General features: G+C 40.4%; 1 protein-coding gene across 4 annotated transcripts in view; it reads right to left on the bottom strand.

Moving 5' to 3' along the window:
• Nucleotides 1-18420, bottom strand: part of cacna1ib (calcium voltage-gated channel subunit alpha1 Ib) — a 146439-nt gene that overhangs the window by 90749 nt on the left and 37270 nt on the right. For all 4 annotated transcript variants that reach the window (XR_015095759.1, XM_086082116.1, XM_086082117.1 and 1 more), the window contains one exon: nucleotides 10247-10591. Coding sequence is in view for 3 of the 4 variants with exons in the window: in XM_086082116.1 (XP_085938242.1) it covers nucleotides 10247-10577 (331 nt within the window). In the remaining variant the exon portion in view is untranslated. The remainder of the gene's footprint in view (nucleotides 1-10246; nucleotides 10592-18420) is intronic.

Genomic DNA, 18420 nt, shown 5'->3' with positions numbered 1-18420 from the left:
TTTAAAATCATTTGAACGTGAGCTGGAACGACCCTTTTCACCATGTTCTTTCTGACTCAACATAGTAAAACCCTATTTTCCGCATTCCCTCTGACTTTGTAGTGCGTCTCCCACTCAGCTGCCACGGGATTCCTTGAGACTTGTGTTGCCGTGGCAACCGAAACGCAAAAATATAATGTATTAGAAGCTTCTATGTGGTGTTTGTGTGTGCGCATGTTTTAAAAAAAGGTCACCAGTCGGCAGACAAAATCAGTGTTTTATCATTTTCCAAAATCGACGAAATCACACGCAGGACATTTGATGACTTTTGACTGAGGACGGTTCCAGTGAGACGATGGGCACGGGAACGAGCTCATTTTGCAGTCCATCACCTCCTCAACTTGCCCGAGGGAGGCAAAGTCAAAGCTCAGCAAGTTGACAAACTGACAAACCTTGTGTGTGACACGCTGGGACGACTACGGGGAATATTTATGTAACAACTACAAGCTTTTTTTTTTTTCTTCTAAGGATGGAATAGTAATCCTCGGAATATAATGTATTTTTCAGTCAGACTTTTTTTCCCAAAGTTTGGCTGTTTCTGAACTCATACTTCTTTTTTTTGGGGGGGGGGGGGGGGGGGGCATTTGACAAATACTTTGGGTGCATTACTGCCACCTTCTGGGCGGAGACCGCCACTGCGCCACTGCCAATAGAATGATAATGTGTGACAATTCGCTAGCCACAAAAGGCACAACATCCGACCAGTAATATACCGGGATTCTAGTGAAAAGGACATTGTGTATAATTTAGCGCCATCTAGTGGAGAACAATTAAAACGCAACCACACTTTGAAGCAGCCCACACTTCAGAATGCTACCAAACAATGATTATTTGGCGTGACCAAGCGAGCTAGCAGCCCGGGAGCGGTGAGCAAGAGCAGCTAGCAAGAACTAGCTGGAGTGGCTAACAAGAGCAGCTAGCAATAACTAGATGAAGTGGCTAACAAAGAGCAGCTAGCAAGAACTAGCTGGAGTGGCTAACAAAGAGCAGCTAGCAAGAACTAGATGAAGTGGCTAACAAAGAGCAGCTAGCAAGAACTAGCTGGAGTGGCTAACAAAGAGCAGCTAGCAAGAACTAGATGAAGTGGCTAACAAAGAGCAGCTAGCAAGAACTAGATGAAGTGGCTAACAAAGAGCAGCTAGCAAGAACTAGATGGAGCGGCTAACAAGAAATGTTATCAGGAAAAGCTATCAAAAGCTAGCGAAAGCAAAGCAGAGAGAAACAAGCGACGGGAGCCCGAATCACAGGATTCAGCTGTGAAATGCAAGCGGCGGTTCGACTCCTTGGGTCCGACACTAGCTGCAAGGCAAGCGCCACCAGAGGCTAACTACGTTCACAAAAATCTTCGGTAAAGTTTGGGTATCCATAGCAAAAAAAAAAAAGTAGTAGCACAAACTAAAAAAGTTTTTAAAAAATATATTTTTTTAAAGCATCTTTATTAATAGATATGACAAGGCGGTAGGTAGCGATATCATTTTTTCAAGACCTCGGTTAAAGTTTTTTTTATTTAATATTGTGTGTTTTGATATTCCGAACACAGACATTTACTAAACACAATTTGAGGGATTTAAAATAAATTAATAAAAATACATATTAGCAGTTTTGTACAGATAATAAAATTATATGTTACTAAAAAAAAAAATGTAAGCCAATATTTTAATAAAAAAATCCACACCATATTACGAGACGTAATTATTGAAACTACAAAAGATTATTATTATTATTTAAGAAAAAAAAAGAAATATATATCTATAATATAAAACACTTTGTACTTTGAACTTTGTAAAACAATCCTGTTGAGGAAAAAAAAATGATATGAAATATTTTTTTTTCAAGAATGACACCACTTTGAAACCTTACCCTTAAAGGCCAAAAACTCATTTTCCTGGATTGAAGTCCCTTCTGTTCTGTCCCCTCTCTAAGTGCTGAACCATTAAAAACAAACTAAGTTGCATAAACCTACATTTAATAGTATTTAATTTATTGACATTTAAAGAAGAACATCAAATAAGCGTGATTGGATCCTCTGCTGGGCTCGTTTCCCTCTCGAGTGCGTGACGGCGCACGATGCCAACTTTGAGTGTGTAGGTTTACTTGCTGTGCCCACCAGCAGCAGAAACACATGCGCGCGCGCACGTGCACACGCACGTGCACTATTTTCATCACGCCGAGCCGTTGCGGATTTGAACGACAACGAAAAACTTGAAGGCCCCGAACTCTGGCTTGAAATTTGAAACCCTAAAGATGGATTGAAACTTTAATATCAAACTCAGACTTAAAACGCTAATCTGAAACACGACACGTTGTTTAAAAACCTTCATTTGAAACCCGAAATCGGGCTTGACCCCTGAACTCAAAACACCGAGCCTTGCTTTTGCGTCAATTCCGTTCAACAGCTTTCAAATGTTAATTTGAAGCTTCAAAAGTGTCTTCAACTTAACCTAACTTGAATCTCAAACCAAAGTTTGAAACCAAAACTTGAAAACCCACCGCTGACTTGAAATCATAATTTTAAACGTTAACCCCATGTTTGAAAATTGAAACAAACCCTCATTTGAAAGCCTTATCGAGGTTCTAAAACTCGATTTGACGGCCTAACTATGGATCAAAACCCACATTTGTAACCTTAACCCGAGCTTGAAAGATTTAAGACTACAATTTTTCGTCCTTATGGGCAATTTTTTTTTTTTTTAATTCTCCCAATTTTTTGGGGATAAACTGAACTTGTGCGCTTTCGAGTGTGTGGAGGTCAATTAGAGTTTTCACTTAACTTTCAAGGTCCATTATGATCTCACTTATTATTCTCACAAACGTCGATTTAATTCGCCAAAATTGGAACCCAATTTGTTCAGAGCTTTAGTGGCTTACTTTTTTCAGTTTCCCAACCAGCAACCCACACAGAGAAAATATTCATTCTCGAAGCGAGACGTGATTGCGCAACTGTAACATGACCATCAAAATCCGCTCGCACGCTAAGAGCAGTTTTTGCGACAAATCTTGCTCCGAAATCATTCCACGTTGGCCATCTTTGTTACGCCTTATCGTTCCGGCCACCTTTTCCCGGCATCCCCGCAGGTTCCGCAGAAGCGGACGTGGCAGAGAAGCCATTATCGCATCGGCACGAATGTGTTAAGGAAAACATTAAAAAATGACAAATAGGCTACGAGGCCGCGGAGCAGACATTTTAATAGCTTGCACACGCTCCATAAAAATGGCCTCTTTGTCATCGTCGGGTAGAATATTTTTCACCAACCCTGGAAGGCCTTGAGGTCAGAGACGTGATTTTGAAAGCTGCTCCGTAATTTCCGTTACTGTTTTCATTCTCCCTGACCTTTTTTTGGTTCATCGTTCTTCCGGGTAACAACTGATAATGCCTGACCAATGCCGAGCAAGGATTATAAAAAATACGCCAAATTTAAGGTCAACTCACAAGGTTTAAAATGTTCAATGATCCACTGCGATCCTGTGTGGGTTTTCTCCGGGTACTCGGGTTTCCTCCCACATTCCAAAGACATGCATGGCAGGGTCATTGAACACTCCAAATCGCCTCCTGCCGGAAGCCAGCTGGGATAGACTCCAGCAACCCCTGCGACCCTTGTGAGGACTAAGCGGTTAAGAAAATGGATGGATCCACTTTAATTTCTAAGATGGTAGCTAACCAAGACTTCATTTGAAAGATTCAATATTAACTCATTCACTGCCATTGACGGCTATAGACGTCAAAAATTCATTTTAACTATTTCTATTAATTTAAAAAAAATAATCCACTTTTCTTAACAAGAGTATGAAAACCTATTAAAAAAAATCATTTTAGAACAGATATAAAATTTGTGATTAATTGTGAGTTAACTATTGAAGTCGTGCAATTAATTACAATGAAAATATTTAATTGCCTGATGCGATTTAAAAAAAGAAAAGATTATTCAAAATTAGGGGCGTCAGGCGATTACATTTTTTTTAATCCTAATTGAATCGCATGACTTCACTAGTTAACTCTTAACAATTAATCACACATTTTATATCTGTTCTAAATGTACAATAAAAAATATTCTAGGTTTTCATACTCTTGTTAACAAAAGTGGAAAAAAATGTTAAACTAATACAAATATTTCAAAGGATTTTTTGTCCAAATGTTAAGCAGAATCATTAGTTGTTTATTTGTCAAAATGAATCAATGAGTCATTTTTAATTTACACCGCTTTGGTCGATTGACTGTAATCAACGAATTCTGCCTAGTAACAACAGAACGTGCAAATGTCGAGCAATTCCGTTGTTCTCAGTTTCTACACGTTTTAGCGAGTCATATGTTGTTGTTGTTTTTTTTTTACTTTCGCCTTTTCAACCAAATCCTGAGTCGATCGTTAGCAAAAAGAAAACAAACAAAAAAAAAAAAACGGAATTCTCCAAGAAGTTGACTGAAATGTCTAATCATTTTCCTGCTGCCTCTTCCTGACCTTTTTCCTGCGACGTGGCGCATCCAAATCAGTCCGCCGATTGTTTGGCCTGCACTCGCGCCCGCGCCCACGCATGAGTGTGACTCATACAGCATCCATTTAAATGGCTTTACATTAGCGGAAAGACCAACGCCGACGTCTATTGCTACATTATACACTGTATATATTATATGTATACATTTATATACTGTAGGTACCTAAAGGCTATATGTAGCATGCTAACCATAAAAAAAAGTGACCAAATATGCTGGGACGAACGCGGCGGCCAACTTGCTGCTGAAGCATCAACTCTCCAACTGATGTTGCCACTGCATTATTGATGAGGAAGACAACCTGCTGCTTTTATTGAGGGTGAGGCCCGAAGCACCGAGTACGAGAGAAACAAATTCGCTTTCCCTAGTGTGTTTGGAAGGAAGGGGGGGGGGGCACAATATTAAAAGCTCATGACAGGAAATCAGCAATTAAAGCAGCTTGATCTTATTTCAGCCTGTTGCATGATTCTCCACCACAACAAAGCTTCCCCCCCCCCCCCCCGCCCGAAACGCTTAATTAAATAAATTTCATATTAAAGTATCATCAAAGTGAGATCAGCGGTCTTGGCTGCCAGATTTAATCTCACAGTCTGACGCGTTATTTGACCGCAAATGAAGTTTCTTTGGATCACAAACTTAAAGACATAAAACGAAGAATCCTCCGTCGTCTCGTTAAGGGAGATAAAAAAAAAAGTGAAGGGGCGACGGGATGAAAATAGCTAAAGATAGCCTTTTAAACCGGATCTAACGGGTCCGCACCCTGACACGGGCCTGGTGATTAATCGCCGCATTAGCATGGGGACTGATAGCAGCATTAGCATACAGCTGGAGGAGTCAAAAGTTCTTGAAGGTTTAAAAAAAAAAAAAAAAAAAAAAGGACAAAAACATGGACTTTTTTTTTTCTTAAGAGAACTACGCAGTAAATTTGACTCAAAATAGACTCAGTTTTAGAGTAATATTTACACTTGGAAGAGAGTAGAATAAAGAATTGAGAATAAAATTAATAAAAGTCACTCAAGGGTTAAGGAGCAAACTTACGACCTTCAGCTTGGGAGACAGCCCATCTACTCCCTGAGCCACGCCGTTCTTGCTGTAGTGTTGGAATATCGCTCGTGTCAACTGGAATCTTTGTAACGCCAAGAGCATCAAAAAAAAGTCGGAAGTTTCAAATTCAGTCTCATTTGGTCTTATTTGTTTGTTTGGAAGTTCGGTTTATTAGTTACTCTTATGAAACCAATGTGATCGTTAGTCTATAGTTGGTTTGTTTTGCAGTTAGTTTGGACATCCCTGAATTTGTCAATCTTGTTGTTCTTGTTTTATTTAGTTGACTTTTCGTTAGTCTCAATTGATTCTTCAGCTTTGTGTGGCCCAATATGGCCGCACAAAATGGCCATGGCCTTGTGCAGGTCGGCCTTTTTTCTGGCTCAAGGCGAAAACAAAAGTCACCGAGAGACCATTGAGAAGCACGAGTTGACTTTTGATGGCGAGCCGGTGGCTGAGGAGCTCGAGGTGCGAGCTGTCATCATCTGGCGGTGATGAAATGGATTTTTGGAATCCGAGCTCAGTGACAGCAAGCACATGAAGACGGAACGGACCATTTGCAACGAGGAGGGAGCACAGGGGGGCAGCGTGAGCTTTGCAGATGTCAAAGTGATTTATATTTGAGGGACTGCAAGTCAATATGACCCCCCCCCCCCCCCCCCCCGTTGCGGCTTCAGCTTTCACTCACCAATAAAAGACTCGGATTATTCATTTAATGGAAATAATTCAATTTTACACCCCTCTGGAGTAGTTGCAGACCATTTCTATGCGTTTATTTGGTGAAAATTATTATTTGGTGTAATATTTAATAATAGAGTGTATATGTATATAAATATATATATATATATATATATATATATATATATATATATATATATATAAATATATATATATATATATATATATAAATATTATATATATATATATATAAATATTATATATATATATATATATATATAAATATTATATATATATATATATATATATATATAATAAGAAACACTTTTTTTATTTGACGAATAGAATCGTCAAAGCCGATGATTTGTTGTTTCTTTGACTTCAATTAACTTGTTTAGTTTGGCTTTGGAGAGTTTGTCCAAGTTTTTGCTGATTAATAAACATGTCCCAAGCTCCATCCGTACCATAACGAACTGAATCGCAATCCCACTAAATCGGACAAAATCAACAAATTGAAGACAGTTTTAAAGGTGCAGTCCAGGATCTTCTTGAAAAGTAGAAGCCAAATTTGCGGCATTTTTAAAGTATGCAGTGAGATCGGTGGAGTTACAACGATAAACGGCCGCTCAGCGGCTACATGCTACAAACACTCAAAGTGCGCATGCGCAGCTATTAACGGGATCGAGAAACAATCGTTAACTCATTCACTGCCATTGTCGGCTATAGACGTCAAAATTTCATTTGGACTATTTCTATTAGTTTAACATTTTTCCCACTTTTTTTAACAAGAGTATGAAAACCGAGATTGTTTTTTTATTGAATTAGAACAGATATAACATTTCTGATTAATCGTGAGTCATGCAATTAATTACAATTAAAATTGTAATCACCTCACGGCTTTAATTTTTAATAATCTTTTCTTTAAAAAAAATTTTTTTTTTAAAGATGATCAAAAATTCTTGTATTTTTTAAAGAAAAGATTATATAAAATTAGGGGCATCAGGCGATTAAAATTTGTAATCGTAATTAATCGCATGACTTCACGATTAAATGTACAAAAAAAATTCTAGGTTTTCATACTCTTGTTAGCAAAAATGGAAAAAAAATGTTAAACTAATAAAAATAGTTCAAATGAATTTTTGACGTCTATTGTCGTCAATGGCAGCGAATGAGTTAAAATGATCCACCAGGAAGACGCAGCGACAAAAGATCTTGGAACACACCTTTAAATGTATGTATTATTTACCTTGAATTTATTTCTGTATCTTTCAGCGTGCTGTATGCATTAACAAATGTCGTTTAAGTAGAAAAGGGATAGTTTGATTTCAGATGTGATGTGCTGAGATGATGGATAAAAGTCAAGTCAGTAGATATGAAATCAATTTCCGCGAGTCTCTTTTTAAAGGCAAATAAAAAGATGAAAGTTGATCGAATTGAGCTTTCTCTCATTTGTAAGATTTGGAGTAAATGTCCTCTCGCTCCTTTACTTCCACGTTCATTCATTTACAACAGGACGGCGATGGCGGGAGGCGCGATGGAAGGCATCGTGATGGAAGGCGCACGACGCACGATTTGCCAAAGAACATTTCTGCCTTTCTCGCTGACAAACAAAAAGCAAAGCCGTCATCTGCGGGCAAAAAAGGGCGCACTCGTGCACGCGTGAAAACAGCGGCGTCGCCTCTTTCTTCTTCTTCTCTGCCAACATATTTGATTCCACGCTCTGTCGACTTTCAATATAGAGCAGAAGCTGAGTACGACTCAAATGCAGATCAAGTTGGAACCAATAGATTGAAAACAGCAAATGGATCATATCCCCAAAAAAAAAAAAGCATTTTGAAGCTGAAACATGAACGCAAAACAAATCTGGGGCAAATCCAATCGCCAGCTCCGAGTGGACCCCAGTTTTTACTCCACATTGGACGTCCGCTCTTGCGAGGTATCTTAGGATCTTCTCGCATGTGCAGACCCTCACATCTGTTGCCAGAAATCCTGACAAGTGGACAACCATCCAGCAGGGACATGTCCCGGTAAGGATGGTGATAAAACCTCTTCCTTATCCACGCTGAGAAGAACTTAAGTGGAATTGAGGAAAGGGAAGGAGGTAGCAAAGTCTGCAAAGCATTTGAACACAAGACAGCAGTCGTGGAAGACAACATTGGACCAAATGATGCTATAGACGGTCCAGGGTCTCGTCCCCTTGACCCTGAACAGGGTAAGCTGTGTAGCAAATGGATGGATGGATGGATGGATGGTTGGATGGTTGGATGGATGGATGGATGGTTGGATGGTTGGATGGATGGTTGGTTGGATGGATGGATGGTTGGATGGTTGGATGGATGGTTGGTTGGTTGGATGAATGGATGGATGGTTGGTTGGATGGATGGATGGTTGGATGGTTGGATGGATGGTTGGATGGTTGGATGGATGGATGGTTGGATGGATGGTGGCTGGTTGGACGGATGGATGGATGGTTGGATGGTTGGTTGGATGGATGTTGGATGGTTGGATGGTTGGATGGATGTTGGATGGTTGGATGGATGGTTGGATGGTTGGATGGATGGATGGTTGGATGGATGGATGGTTGGATGGATGGTTGGATGGATGGATGGTGGATGGTTGGACGGATGGATGGATGGTTGGATGGTTGGTTGGATGGTTGGATGGATGGTGGATGGTTGGACGGATGGATGGATGGTTGGATGGTTGGTTGGATGGATGGTTGGATGTTGGATGGTTGGATGGATGGTTGGATGGTTGGATGGATGGATGGTTGGATGGATGGTTGGATGGATGGTTGGATGGATGGATGGTTGGTTGGATGGTTGGATGGATGGATGGTTGGATGGATGGTTGGATGGAGGGATGGATGGATGGTTGGATGGTTGGATGGTTGGATGGATGGATGGTTGGATGGATGGTTGGATGGTTGGATGGATGGTTGGATGGATGGATGGTTGGATGTATTGGGAGTTGAGCCGAAAAGCAAAGCTCTGGATTTACGAGCTGTTGGTTGTGATCTAAAGAACGAGATCTTGGATAGAATTGGCCCAAACGAGTTTCCTCCGCGGAGTGGCTTTCCTTTGGCGATCGAGTAAGAGGCTCGCTCGACCAGGTGGGAGGAGCCAGACGACGGCCCTTGGGCACCTGGTCAGAATTCGTCCCGGGCAACAGAGGTGAGGTGCTGCAGGGAAGATTCAGAACAAGCTGGAGAGACGACCTCTTCCAGGTACCTTACGGATAGACGGCAGAAACCGTGGTTTTAGATTTGAACTGCCTTCTGGTCCGCCTCTTAATGCCCAACCCGTCTTCTGCCGACCTTCGTTAGATTGAAAATCGAGTTCCATTCATCAAGTTTCTTTCGTCTGTCAAATTCGATGCCGTGGTCTTTTCCTCTCAAAAGTTGTCTATGATTGCAGAGGCGAGCACCTTTTATTGCTCGGTGAGGGTTCGAGGACTGATTGGTGATTGAGTCATTCAGGGTGCGAGTCTCGCTCGTGCACTTTGACGGATCGTCGCTATGCTACGTAAAACCAGGGAATGTTTTCTTTGCGTTTAGCATAATGGACCGAATGTCGTCGCGGTTGCCTGTGAATTTTATCATTCATCTAAGTCATGGGTGTCAGACTCCGGTCCAGGTTTTGCATGTTTCCCTTCTCCAACACAGCTGATGTATGATCAGCTCACCGGCAAGCTCCGCATAAGCCTGATAATTGGAATCAGCCTGTGTTGGAAGAGGGAAACCTCCAAAACCTGCAGGACTGCGGCCCTCCAGGACCGGACTTTGACACCCATGATCTCGGTCATTTCAAGCTCAGGGCACTGAATCAATCACAGCTGGATTGTCTTGAAGATATTTCACGTTTCATGCTAGCAGGTTTTTTCGTCATTTCAGGCTCGGCTACGAGAAGTTGTTTGGATGTTTTCAATCAGTGGGAAAGTGAAAAGTTCGGAGAAATGCGTGCGTGCGTACCTCAGGTCCGGTTGCCACAAAAAAAGGATATGGACTGGAAACCATGCGGATACACCAGCTGCGAGGACAGGTGGTCTGCTTGAGGCAGAAGAAGACCACCGGCACCAGTTCTGGATACGGGACCACCAGCACGCTGGTGGCACTGCTACCATCGTCATCGTCATCATCATCATCATCGCCGTCCACTTCCTCTTCCTCGATATCCTCCTTCTCCTCCTCCTCTTCTTCTTCCTCCTCGTCCAGGTTGTACGGGTGGGCGGAGGAGGGGTCAATGACATCATCGACCCTGGTCACCCGGGCGATGGCCGCCGCCGCCGCCGCCGCCGCCGCCGAGGGGCCCTCCTCCTCCTCCTCGCTCGTCATGGCAACACCAAGGTCTGCTCGAAAAAGAAAGAAAATAAGTTTTTTTTTCCCCCCCCCAAAATTGCAGGATATTGACCTCGTTGCAGAAATCAATGGTGCGAGCGGCGGGGTCGGACGCGCGCCATTATGGGACGAAAATGGCAAAGGGCTAAAAATACACGCAGAGGCTTTTGTGTGAAATTTGTCGAGAGCTTTCAGGTGCTTAAGTGACGCAAGATAAGCGAGAGGATGAATGCAGGGGAGATGGAAGAGCAGCTGAATTGTCACCCAGCGGGGATTCGGTGCGAGAGGCCTGATGATGAGACGACTCGGTCCCGGGGTTCACCAATTCAGGTCCTCGAGGTCCGGAATCCTGCAGGTTTTTAGGTGTTCCCACCCACGAGCATACTTGGTTCATATAATAAGCTCATCAGCATGCCTGATATCGATCCTGATCTTTCGCAATCAGGTGTGTCGGCGGGAACATCTCAAACCTGCACGACTCCGGGACCGGAATCGGTGAACCCCGACTTTGTCTCGAACTGAACGTGGGGATGACGTCGACGGAGTTGACGGACTGTGAGATGACTTCAAGTGCAAGATGGATTGCGAGACGCGAAGACAGTGCGGGGAAAAACTGTATGCGAGAGGACTAGGACTAAGACTAAGACTAAGACTAAGACTAAGACTAAGACTAAGACTAAGACTAAGACTAGGACCGAGTAGTGATGTCTTTACATTAGCACAGGCTTCCTCACTCCTGGTCCTTGGGAGCCGGAGTCCTGCAGCTTAGAGATGTTTCCGTCCTCCAGCAAAGCTGATTCCAAACATCGGGATCAGGCTTCTGCAGAGCTGATTCTATGAATCAGCTGTGTCGGAGGACGGAAACATCTCAAACCCGCGGGACTTGGCTCTCGTATAACGGTTCGAACCCCCGACGACACACAGGATTATCAGCGTTACGTGAGTGATGAGATGATGACTCGTTTCAAGATGACTTGGGCGCATATTTCGTTAAGTGAGAAAAAAAAAACGTGTCGCCACGCATTCGTCTGGTTGCGCAGATACGATTCGTCACTAATTTAGCCTTCGACATCTTCGCTCAATGACCTCAAATTCAAAGTAGCCACCAGGAACCAAATCTCAAAGCTACCTCTGCTGATAATGGAAGTTGGATTACGTGCCTTATTACAGCGTTGCTACAAGAACTCTGTCACCCCCCCCCCCCCCACACACACCCCCCTTCTTGTTTTGGGGGGACTGTGGCACAGATTTAATTGGCCCGTCGTGTTTTCGGCGGGACCGCAGTGCGAAACGGGCAGAAGCAGCAAATGTGGCCGCCTTTGAATTATGCATTGCAGCCGAGCTCCGTGTGGAGAGTAAAAGGACACACAAAAAAAGTTGTTTTTCTTTGCAGTCTGTCTGCTGCCGGCGGCCAAAAAGACATGTACAAATATGACACTGCAACCTGTGGGCACGCACACACACACACACACACACACACACACACACACACACACACACACACACACACACACACACACACACACACACACGTTTGATTGCTTAGAAGTTGTCCGCTTTTATGTCTTCATTCCACCAGACGACATTTGGGCTGCACTTTTTTTTTCTCATTAGCATCACCGCTATGTCACTTGTTCTAACGTGTATTATTACTTTCCCGCGCTCTACGAAAGAACCGCAACCGCCGCACAAGTTGGCAGCGGCGCAGTTTTGCTACTAACTACTTTGCAAATGTCATGACATTTTGTGGAGGAATGCCAAAATGTGACCTTTTTACTTAAAAAATGGACACACTTGTTTTGGGGGGAAAGCAGGTTTCTTTGAAACGATGATCAAATTGTAATAAAAAAAAATAGCGTTTCATAATCATAACTACATGAAGTGAAATTTTAAAGACGTAAGAGTCTAAATGAAAAACTGGAAATAAATAAATAACTCAAATGATTTTAAAAAAAAAATTCTAAAAAATAAACAAATAAATAATCATTTAGGAATAATTGAATAACTGAAAAAAATGTAAAAAAAAAAATATATAACAACAATAATAATACAAATTCAACAAAAATCTGTAATGGAAGTAAAAATAAAAACAAATGATAGGAAAAGTGAAAAAATTTAATGAAAAAAAAATGTGGTGAATAGCAAATCAAAGTCAACATGAAAAATTTTGGGGGAAAAATATAAAGGAAAATTCACCTAAAAATATTTTAAAAACCTCAAATTAAAATACAATACTGTTGATGAATAAATACATTCATTAAATTAGATACAAAAGTATGAATAACTGTAAAAATAACAAATAAATACAAATATTTTAATCAAAATGATAAATGATTAAAATTGAAAATGAAAATAACAATGAAAAATACCAAATTAAAAAAATATGATTAAACTGACTTTACAAACACAAATAAGTATAAATAAAACACAAAGTGTACAAAATTAAACATGTACATTTACAAAATATATTACATTAAAAATAAAGGGATAACTACATAACATTTTAATAAATTACATGTGAAAATAATGAAATTTTTAAAAAGCTGTGGAAAAACAAAGTAGCTTTCTATTTTCATCATATATTCTTTTGGCGTGTTGAGCAGCTCTGAACTTCGCGCGGTGACGTTTTCATTCATGCGGTTCATTCGAAAAAGGAAAAGAAACAAACGTTACATTGCAAACGCATTGAACAGAATCTCTTTTATTTAGTTAATTAGCTGCACACACATTAACATGATGTCGTCTTTCTACATTTGTGTGTGTGTCCATGTGTGTGTGTGTGTGTGTGTGTGTGTGTGTGTTTCATCTTTCTACGGAAGGCCATAAAACCTTCAAGTGAACCCAACGCCGGCTGCACTTTGACCCTGACTGATCAGTGATCACGCGTGTGCGTGGAGTGTGTCGATTACCTGGCCAGGCCTAATACACACTGGGCAACTCACACAAGTACACACACACACACACACACACACGCACACACACTCACGCTCACTCAGGTCGTTCCCGGAAATGTACAAGTATTGGATTTGCCTTCATGCACTGGTGACGAATCGAACTGGAAGCACAGAAGGCGAACTCATTTGCATGTTTTAGCCTGCAAGCTAATTAAGTTAGTGCATTTAAGGTCTTTTTTTACAAACGCACTTCCTGGATGTCACACTTCGCAATAAACATGGATTGAATGCAAAGAAAGTGCAAACACAAATGAAAGCAAATATTTAGAATAAAATCTAAAATAAAATAAAATAAATTAATTAATTAACTGCATATAAAAAAACTGACAATAAAAGGACATCAAAGAAATAAATACTGAAGATGAAAAAAAAATAGTTACCAAAAATAAATAAAAACAATACATGAAAAAGTTTGAATGTAGAAATAAAAACGACAACAATTTTTTTTTTACAAGCCTTAATTTAAAACCCAAGGTCTTGTTCAAAACCCGAATTTCAAGCCCTAACTTGATACCCAAACATTCTTGAACCCTTAACCATGGTTTCAAGCTCTAAATTGATTACTGTAAATCTGATTTGAAACTCTCGTCCAGGCTTGAAACCCTAACTTGACACCAACACTTCAAACAAAAACCTTAATCTGAAATCTGTAACATTAATGTTGGTCAAATTTGAATTTAGTCCCTCGAAACTAATCGTCTGTGAGAAATTTGAAATGTTGGCTTGAAGCCCAAACCTTTGTTTGTGACCCCCAACCAAGGTTTGAAGCCCTAATTTAAAACCTGAACCCTCGTTTGAAACCCTGGTTAACAATAACTTGAACCCGAAACACTAACATTGGTTTCCTATTTGAACGTGAAACCTTAAAGGTGACTTGAAACCCTTTTTTTCAACCCTTGAATTGACATCTTGTTTGAAACCCAGACTTGAAAACCCAACCTTGGCGTGGAACCATCTGTGCTTGGAACCCCGTATGGAACCTCAGCTTTAGTTTGAACTTTTACATTTTGAAATTTAAAACCATAAATTGTTTCCAAGATTAAACCAGATTTGACGCGTGAATGTTAATCCCTACTTTTTTGTCTGTCTTGAATTTATTATTATGAATTATTTGAACAGAACCTCCTCTTGGCTTCAGATTCACTATTTAATTACAGTTATAGCGCCACCTATTGTTGTGGCTGTGCAGCATTTTCAAGCGCATCCTTTTAAACACAAAGCAGACGCGCTTTAATCTAATTTCCGCATTTTTCACTCCCTACTTTGTGACTTTTTTGCTCAAACGCTCAGTTGCGCTGCCGCGTTTCAAATATGTAGAGTTTTTATTCCTCACTTTTGTTCGTCCGCGTTTGTGTTTCCGCTTGAAAAGCGCTTGCGACTCAAACGACGTTTGATTTCGTATCGTCGAAGCGCATTTGCATAAAATGGTTTCAATTACGATTGGACTTTGGTTGCGTTTGGCAAAGAAGCAGTCGGCGTTGTTCGGAGCTGCAGTGTTTTTGTTCTTCCGCTCATTGCTGACGGTTTGCTCTCGTCTTGTTTGGCTAACAAAACTACCAATCAAATACGTATGAATAATTAAGCAGAGGTATGAAACGCATAATATGCAAATTGAGAGCATAATTAAGCCATTTTAAGGACTTTTACATTCAAAATTGGCTGTGGATTTATTTGTATTTTTTTAATGTAGCCCCCCCTGATGTCAATTCCACTGAGCAGCATTGAATTTGGTAGACGTGTCGATCATAAATATGCCGACAACAAAATCTCAAAACCCAAAGTCTGAAAAGACGTAGGGAGCCATTTTGGTTTGAAGCAGCCAGCGGCAGTCAAAAATGGACTCGGTGGGAAACGTTCTGTTTTGTGGCAAAATTCAGTTTAGCATCCTGAAATTTCACAGACATGTCATTCATGAATACACCCACAAAAAAAAAAAAAAGTCTCAAAAACCCAAGTCTGAAAAGATACAGTAAATCTGCCATTTAGGTATGAAATCATAGCAGTCAAAAATTGGCACACAATCCGATTTTTGTTGAAATCCAGCCCCCGAACCGAGTTTAACTTAGCGACATGAAATTTGGTAGACATGTCGATCATAAATATGCCGACAACAAAATCTCAAAACCCAAGTCTGAAAAGACGTAGGGAGCCATTTTGGTTTGAAGCAGCCAGCGGCAGTCAAAAATGGACTCGGTAGGAAACGTTCTGTTTTGTGGCAAAATTCAGTTTCGCATCCTGAAATTTCACAGACATGTCATTCATGAATACACCCACAAAAAAAAAAAAAAAAAGTCTCAAAAACCCAAGTCTGAAAAGATACAGTAAATCTGTCATTTAGGTATGAAATCATAGCAGTCAAAAATTGGCACACAATCCGATTTTTGTTGAAATTCAGCCCCCGAACCGAGTTTAACTTAGCAACATGAAATTTGGTAGTCGTGTCGATCTTGAGTAGACTCACAAAAAAAAAGCCTCAAAATTATACTATAAAATGCAAGTTATTTTGATTGAAAATTGATTTTTTTTCCAGCGTTATTTCAATTACAGGCGCATCCAAGAGATTTGTCCAATTATTAGCAAAACATTTTTTTTTAAACAATTCAGCAACGTTTGAAAACAGCTAAAAAAAAAAATGCAGGTCTGAGCTTAATTAAAGATTGACGCCCCCTTTTGGCAGACACAGACTTGATAGCTCCGCATAATTCAACTCATGCGGGACTCCATCGTCCTCAAATGGCCGCCATTAAAAAAAAAAAAAAAAAGCACTCAGCACACTTTTGCAGGCGTATGACAAAGATGCATTGTGCATATGCTTGCCTTATCTAGGTTGCGTTATAGTTAGACTCCGTTCAAGCCGGGGAGTCAATGAGGTGATTTGTCGCCACGCGCGGCTGGAGCGAGGCTACATAGACGAATGGGGCGCTAACGCTAATGCCGCCCGTGGCGCTAACGCTGCAGCTGCAGCTCGACGTTTATTTTTACCAGCCATAGATCCTCACGCTCCGCTACTGTCATCCTGAGAGGCGCGCTAACGACATCATGCATATGAGCTAACGCGCTAACCTGAGCTAGCGCACGAGCAGGCTGTCGGCCTGTTTGTTAGCGTATTGCCGCTTTGAAGGAAAACTATTCAAAAGCTTTTTTTTTTTTTTTTTTGTATGCATGATATATTATACAAGTAATAATGATAATAAAAAGAGAGTCAAGTGACATAAATCCTGTCCTCTTCCATTGCTTTTTTTTATTTTTATTTTTTAAATATATATTTTTCCTCTTGCGTGACAAAGTGTAGTTTCTTTTCTCAGAAGTTAGCAGGGTGACATTTAGCGCAACAAAAGGTCTCGGAAGCAGAAGTATTTCTTGGCTGCTGTGGACGGCAGCAGTGGGTGGACGTGGTAGCTGAGATAAAAATAGAGCTCGACGCAACTTGGAGGCCCGGCAGATTAACGGCGGAATCTGTGTGTGGCGACGAGTCCGCCTTTTCAGAGGACTTTATCTGATAAACAGTCCCACCATGAAGCCTGCAATTGTTGTCGTTTTAATCTCAAAAACGACAGGCTGATATTAGATTAGAGCGGATTTTAATTTAACATTGGTTGTGGGGGGGGGGGGGGGGCACGGTTTTAGGGGGGCTGGAGGTTGCTTGAGGTAGCGAGTAGATAGTAAGTGCGGCCATGCTGGGATTGCGAGAGAGCACCGAAAGTGAATGTGACGGGCTGGCGGTGAGCAAGTCGTCCAATCAATGCTCTTCGTTTTTCCTGCTACCTTCCTCTTCATCATCATCATCATCATGAATCTGTAACAGTCCAATAGAGTTTAAATGCAATTTGTGAATTGATTAAAATACTTTTTTTTTTTGTTTTATTATGATTTGTGGTTCCAGATTAGCCCTAGTGCAAATAAAGAAAATAAAAAAAATCAGTTTATTCTAAATATTAGGAGGCTAATTTGAAAGAGCTATTATTTTATTGAAAATGTCTTTCAAAGAGGTCTTTGATGATTTAATTGCGAAACCAGACAACGTTTTACTTTTAAAAACAGACAAGTCCAAGATTTACACAACTGAAAATGCTTTGTGAATAAAAATGCTGTTATGTGAGTTTATTAGAAGTCCAAACTCTTGAGCGAACCCTTCATCTTAAATTCACCCTAAATAACTGTTTCATGGAATCATCATATTTTCTTCTCTTTTTCTTTCAAGCACAGCCAAATTTATATTAGCCGCGTGGCAAATGACAAGTTTGTGATGATACATGCAGTATATTGCTCAATTATGTTCCTCCTGTTTATTTTCGGTGTAATTTCACCATCGACCACGAGATGGCGACATAGCATTATGTTTGTCATTGTGTTAATTTGAAAGAAGAAAAATGAAAACAGGAAGTATTTCAGGTCAGCCTAATTTTTTGCACAAAGCGACGGCTGTAGGTTCATTTTAGGTTCATCTCACATATTTATGTTGCTGTTCTTGTCCTTTTTTTGTCACATTTAAGTAAATATAAACAGCTCTTTGTTTCATTCAACACAATATATTACACTTTTAATCAAATTGCAAAATATTTGGTAAATTAAGAAACGTGTATCATAAGTTTTTAAAAAGTTGACATTTTACTTCTTTTAATTCTTGATGTAATTTTGTAATATTATTGAACTATTAGGACACATAAAAAACGCTTCAACGGGGTTCTGTTATATTCAGCTTCGGGGTGGTCTGCTATAGCTACCACGCTAAATACGTGAGACTTACAAAAGCAGATTTTTGTTCAGTACTTGGCTGCTTTTAGGAAAACTTTAGGACGCTCATCTTGAAAGAAATAGAATCAATACGTTGCATATGATTATTAAAGCTGTGAAGCAAACAATGCCCTCATAAATGCCTCCGATGT

This window comes from Leptonotus elevatus, chromosome 8, assembly GCF_054856555.1.
Source record: "Leptonotus elevatus isolate MCC_2025b chromosome 8, RoL_Lele_1.0, whole genome shotgun sequence".
Taxonomy (NCBI): domain Eukaryota; kingdom Metazoa; phylum Chordata; class Actinopteri; order Syngnathiformes; family Syngnathidae; genus Leptonotus; species Leptonotus elevatus.
Note: the sequence above shows the minus strand (reverse complement) of the source record. Positions and strands in the feature narration are given on the sequence as shown.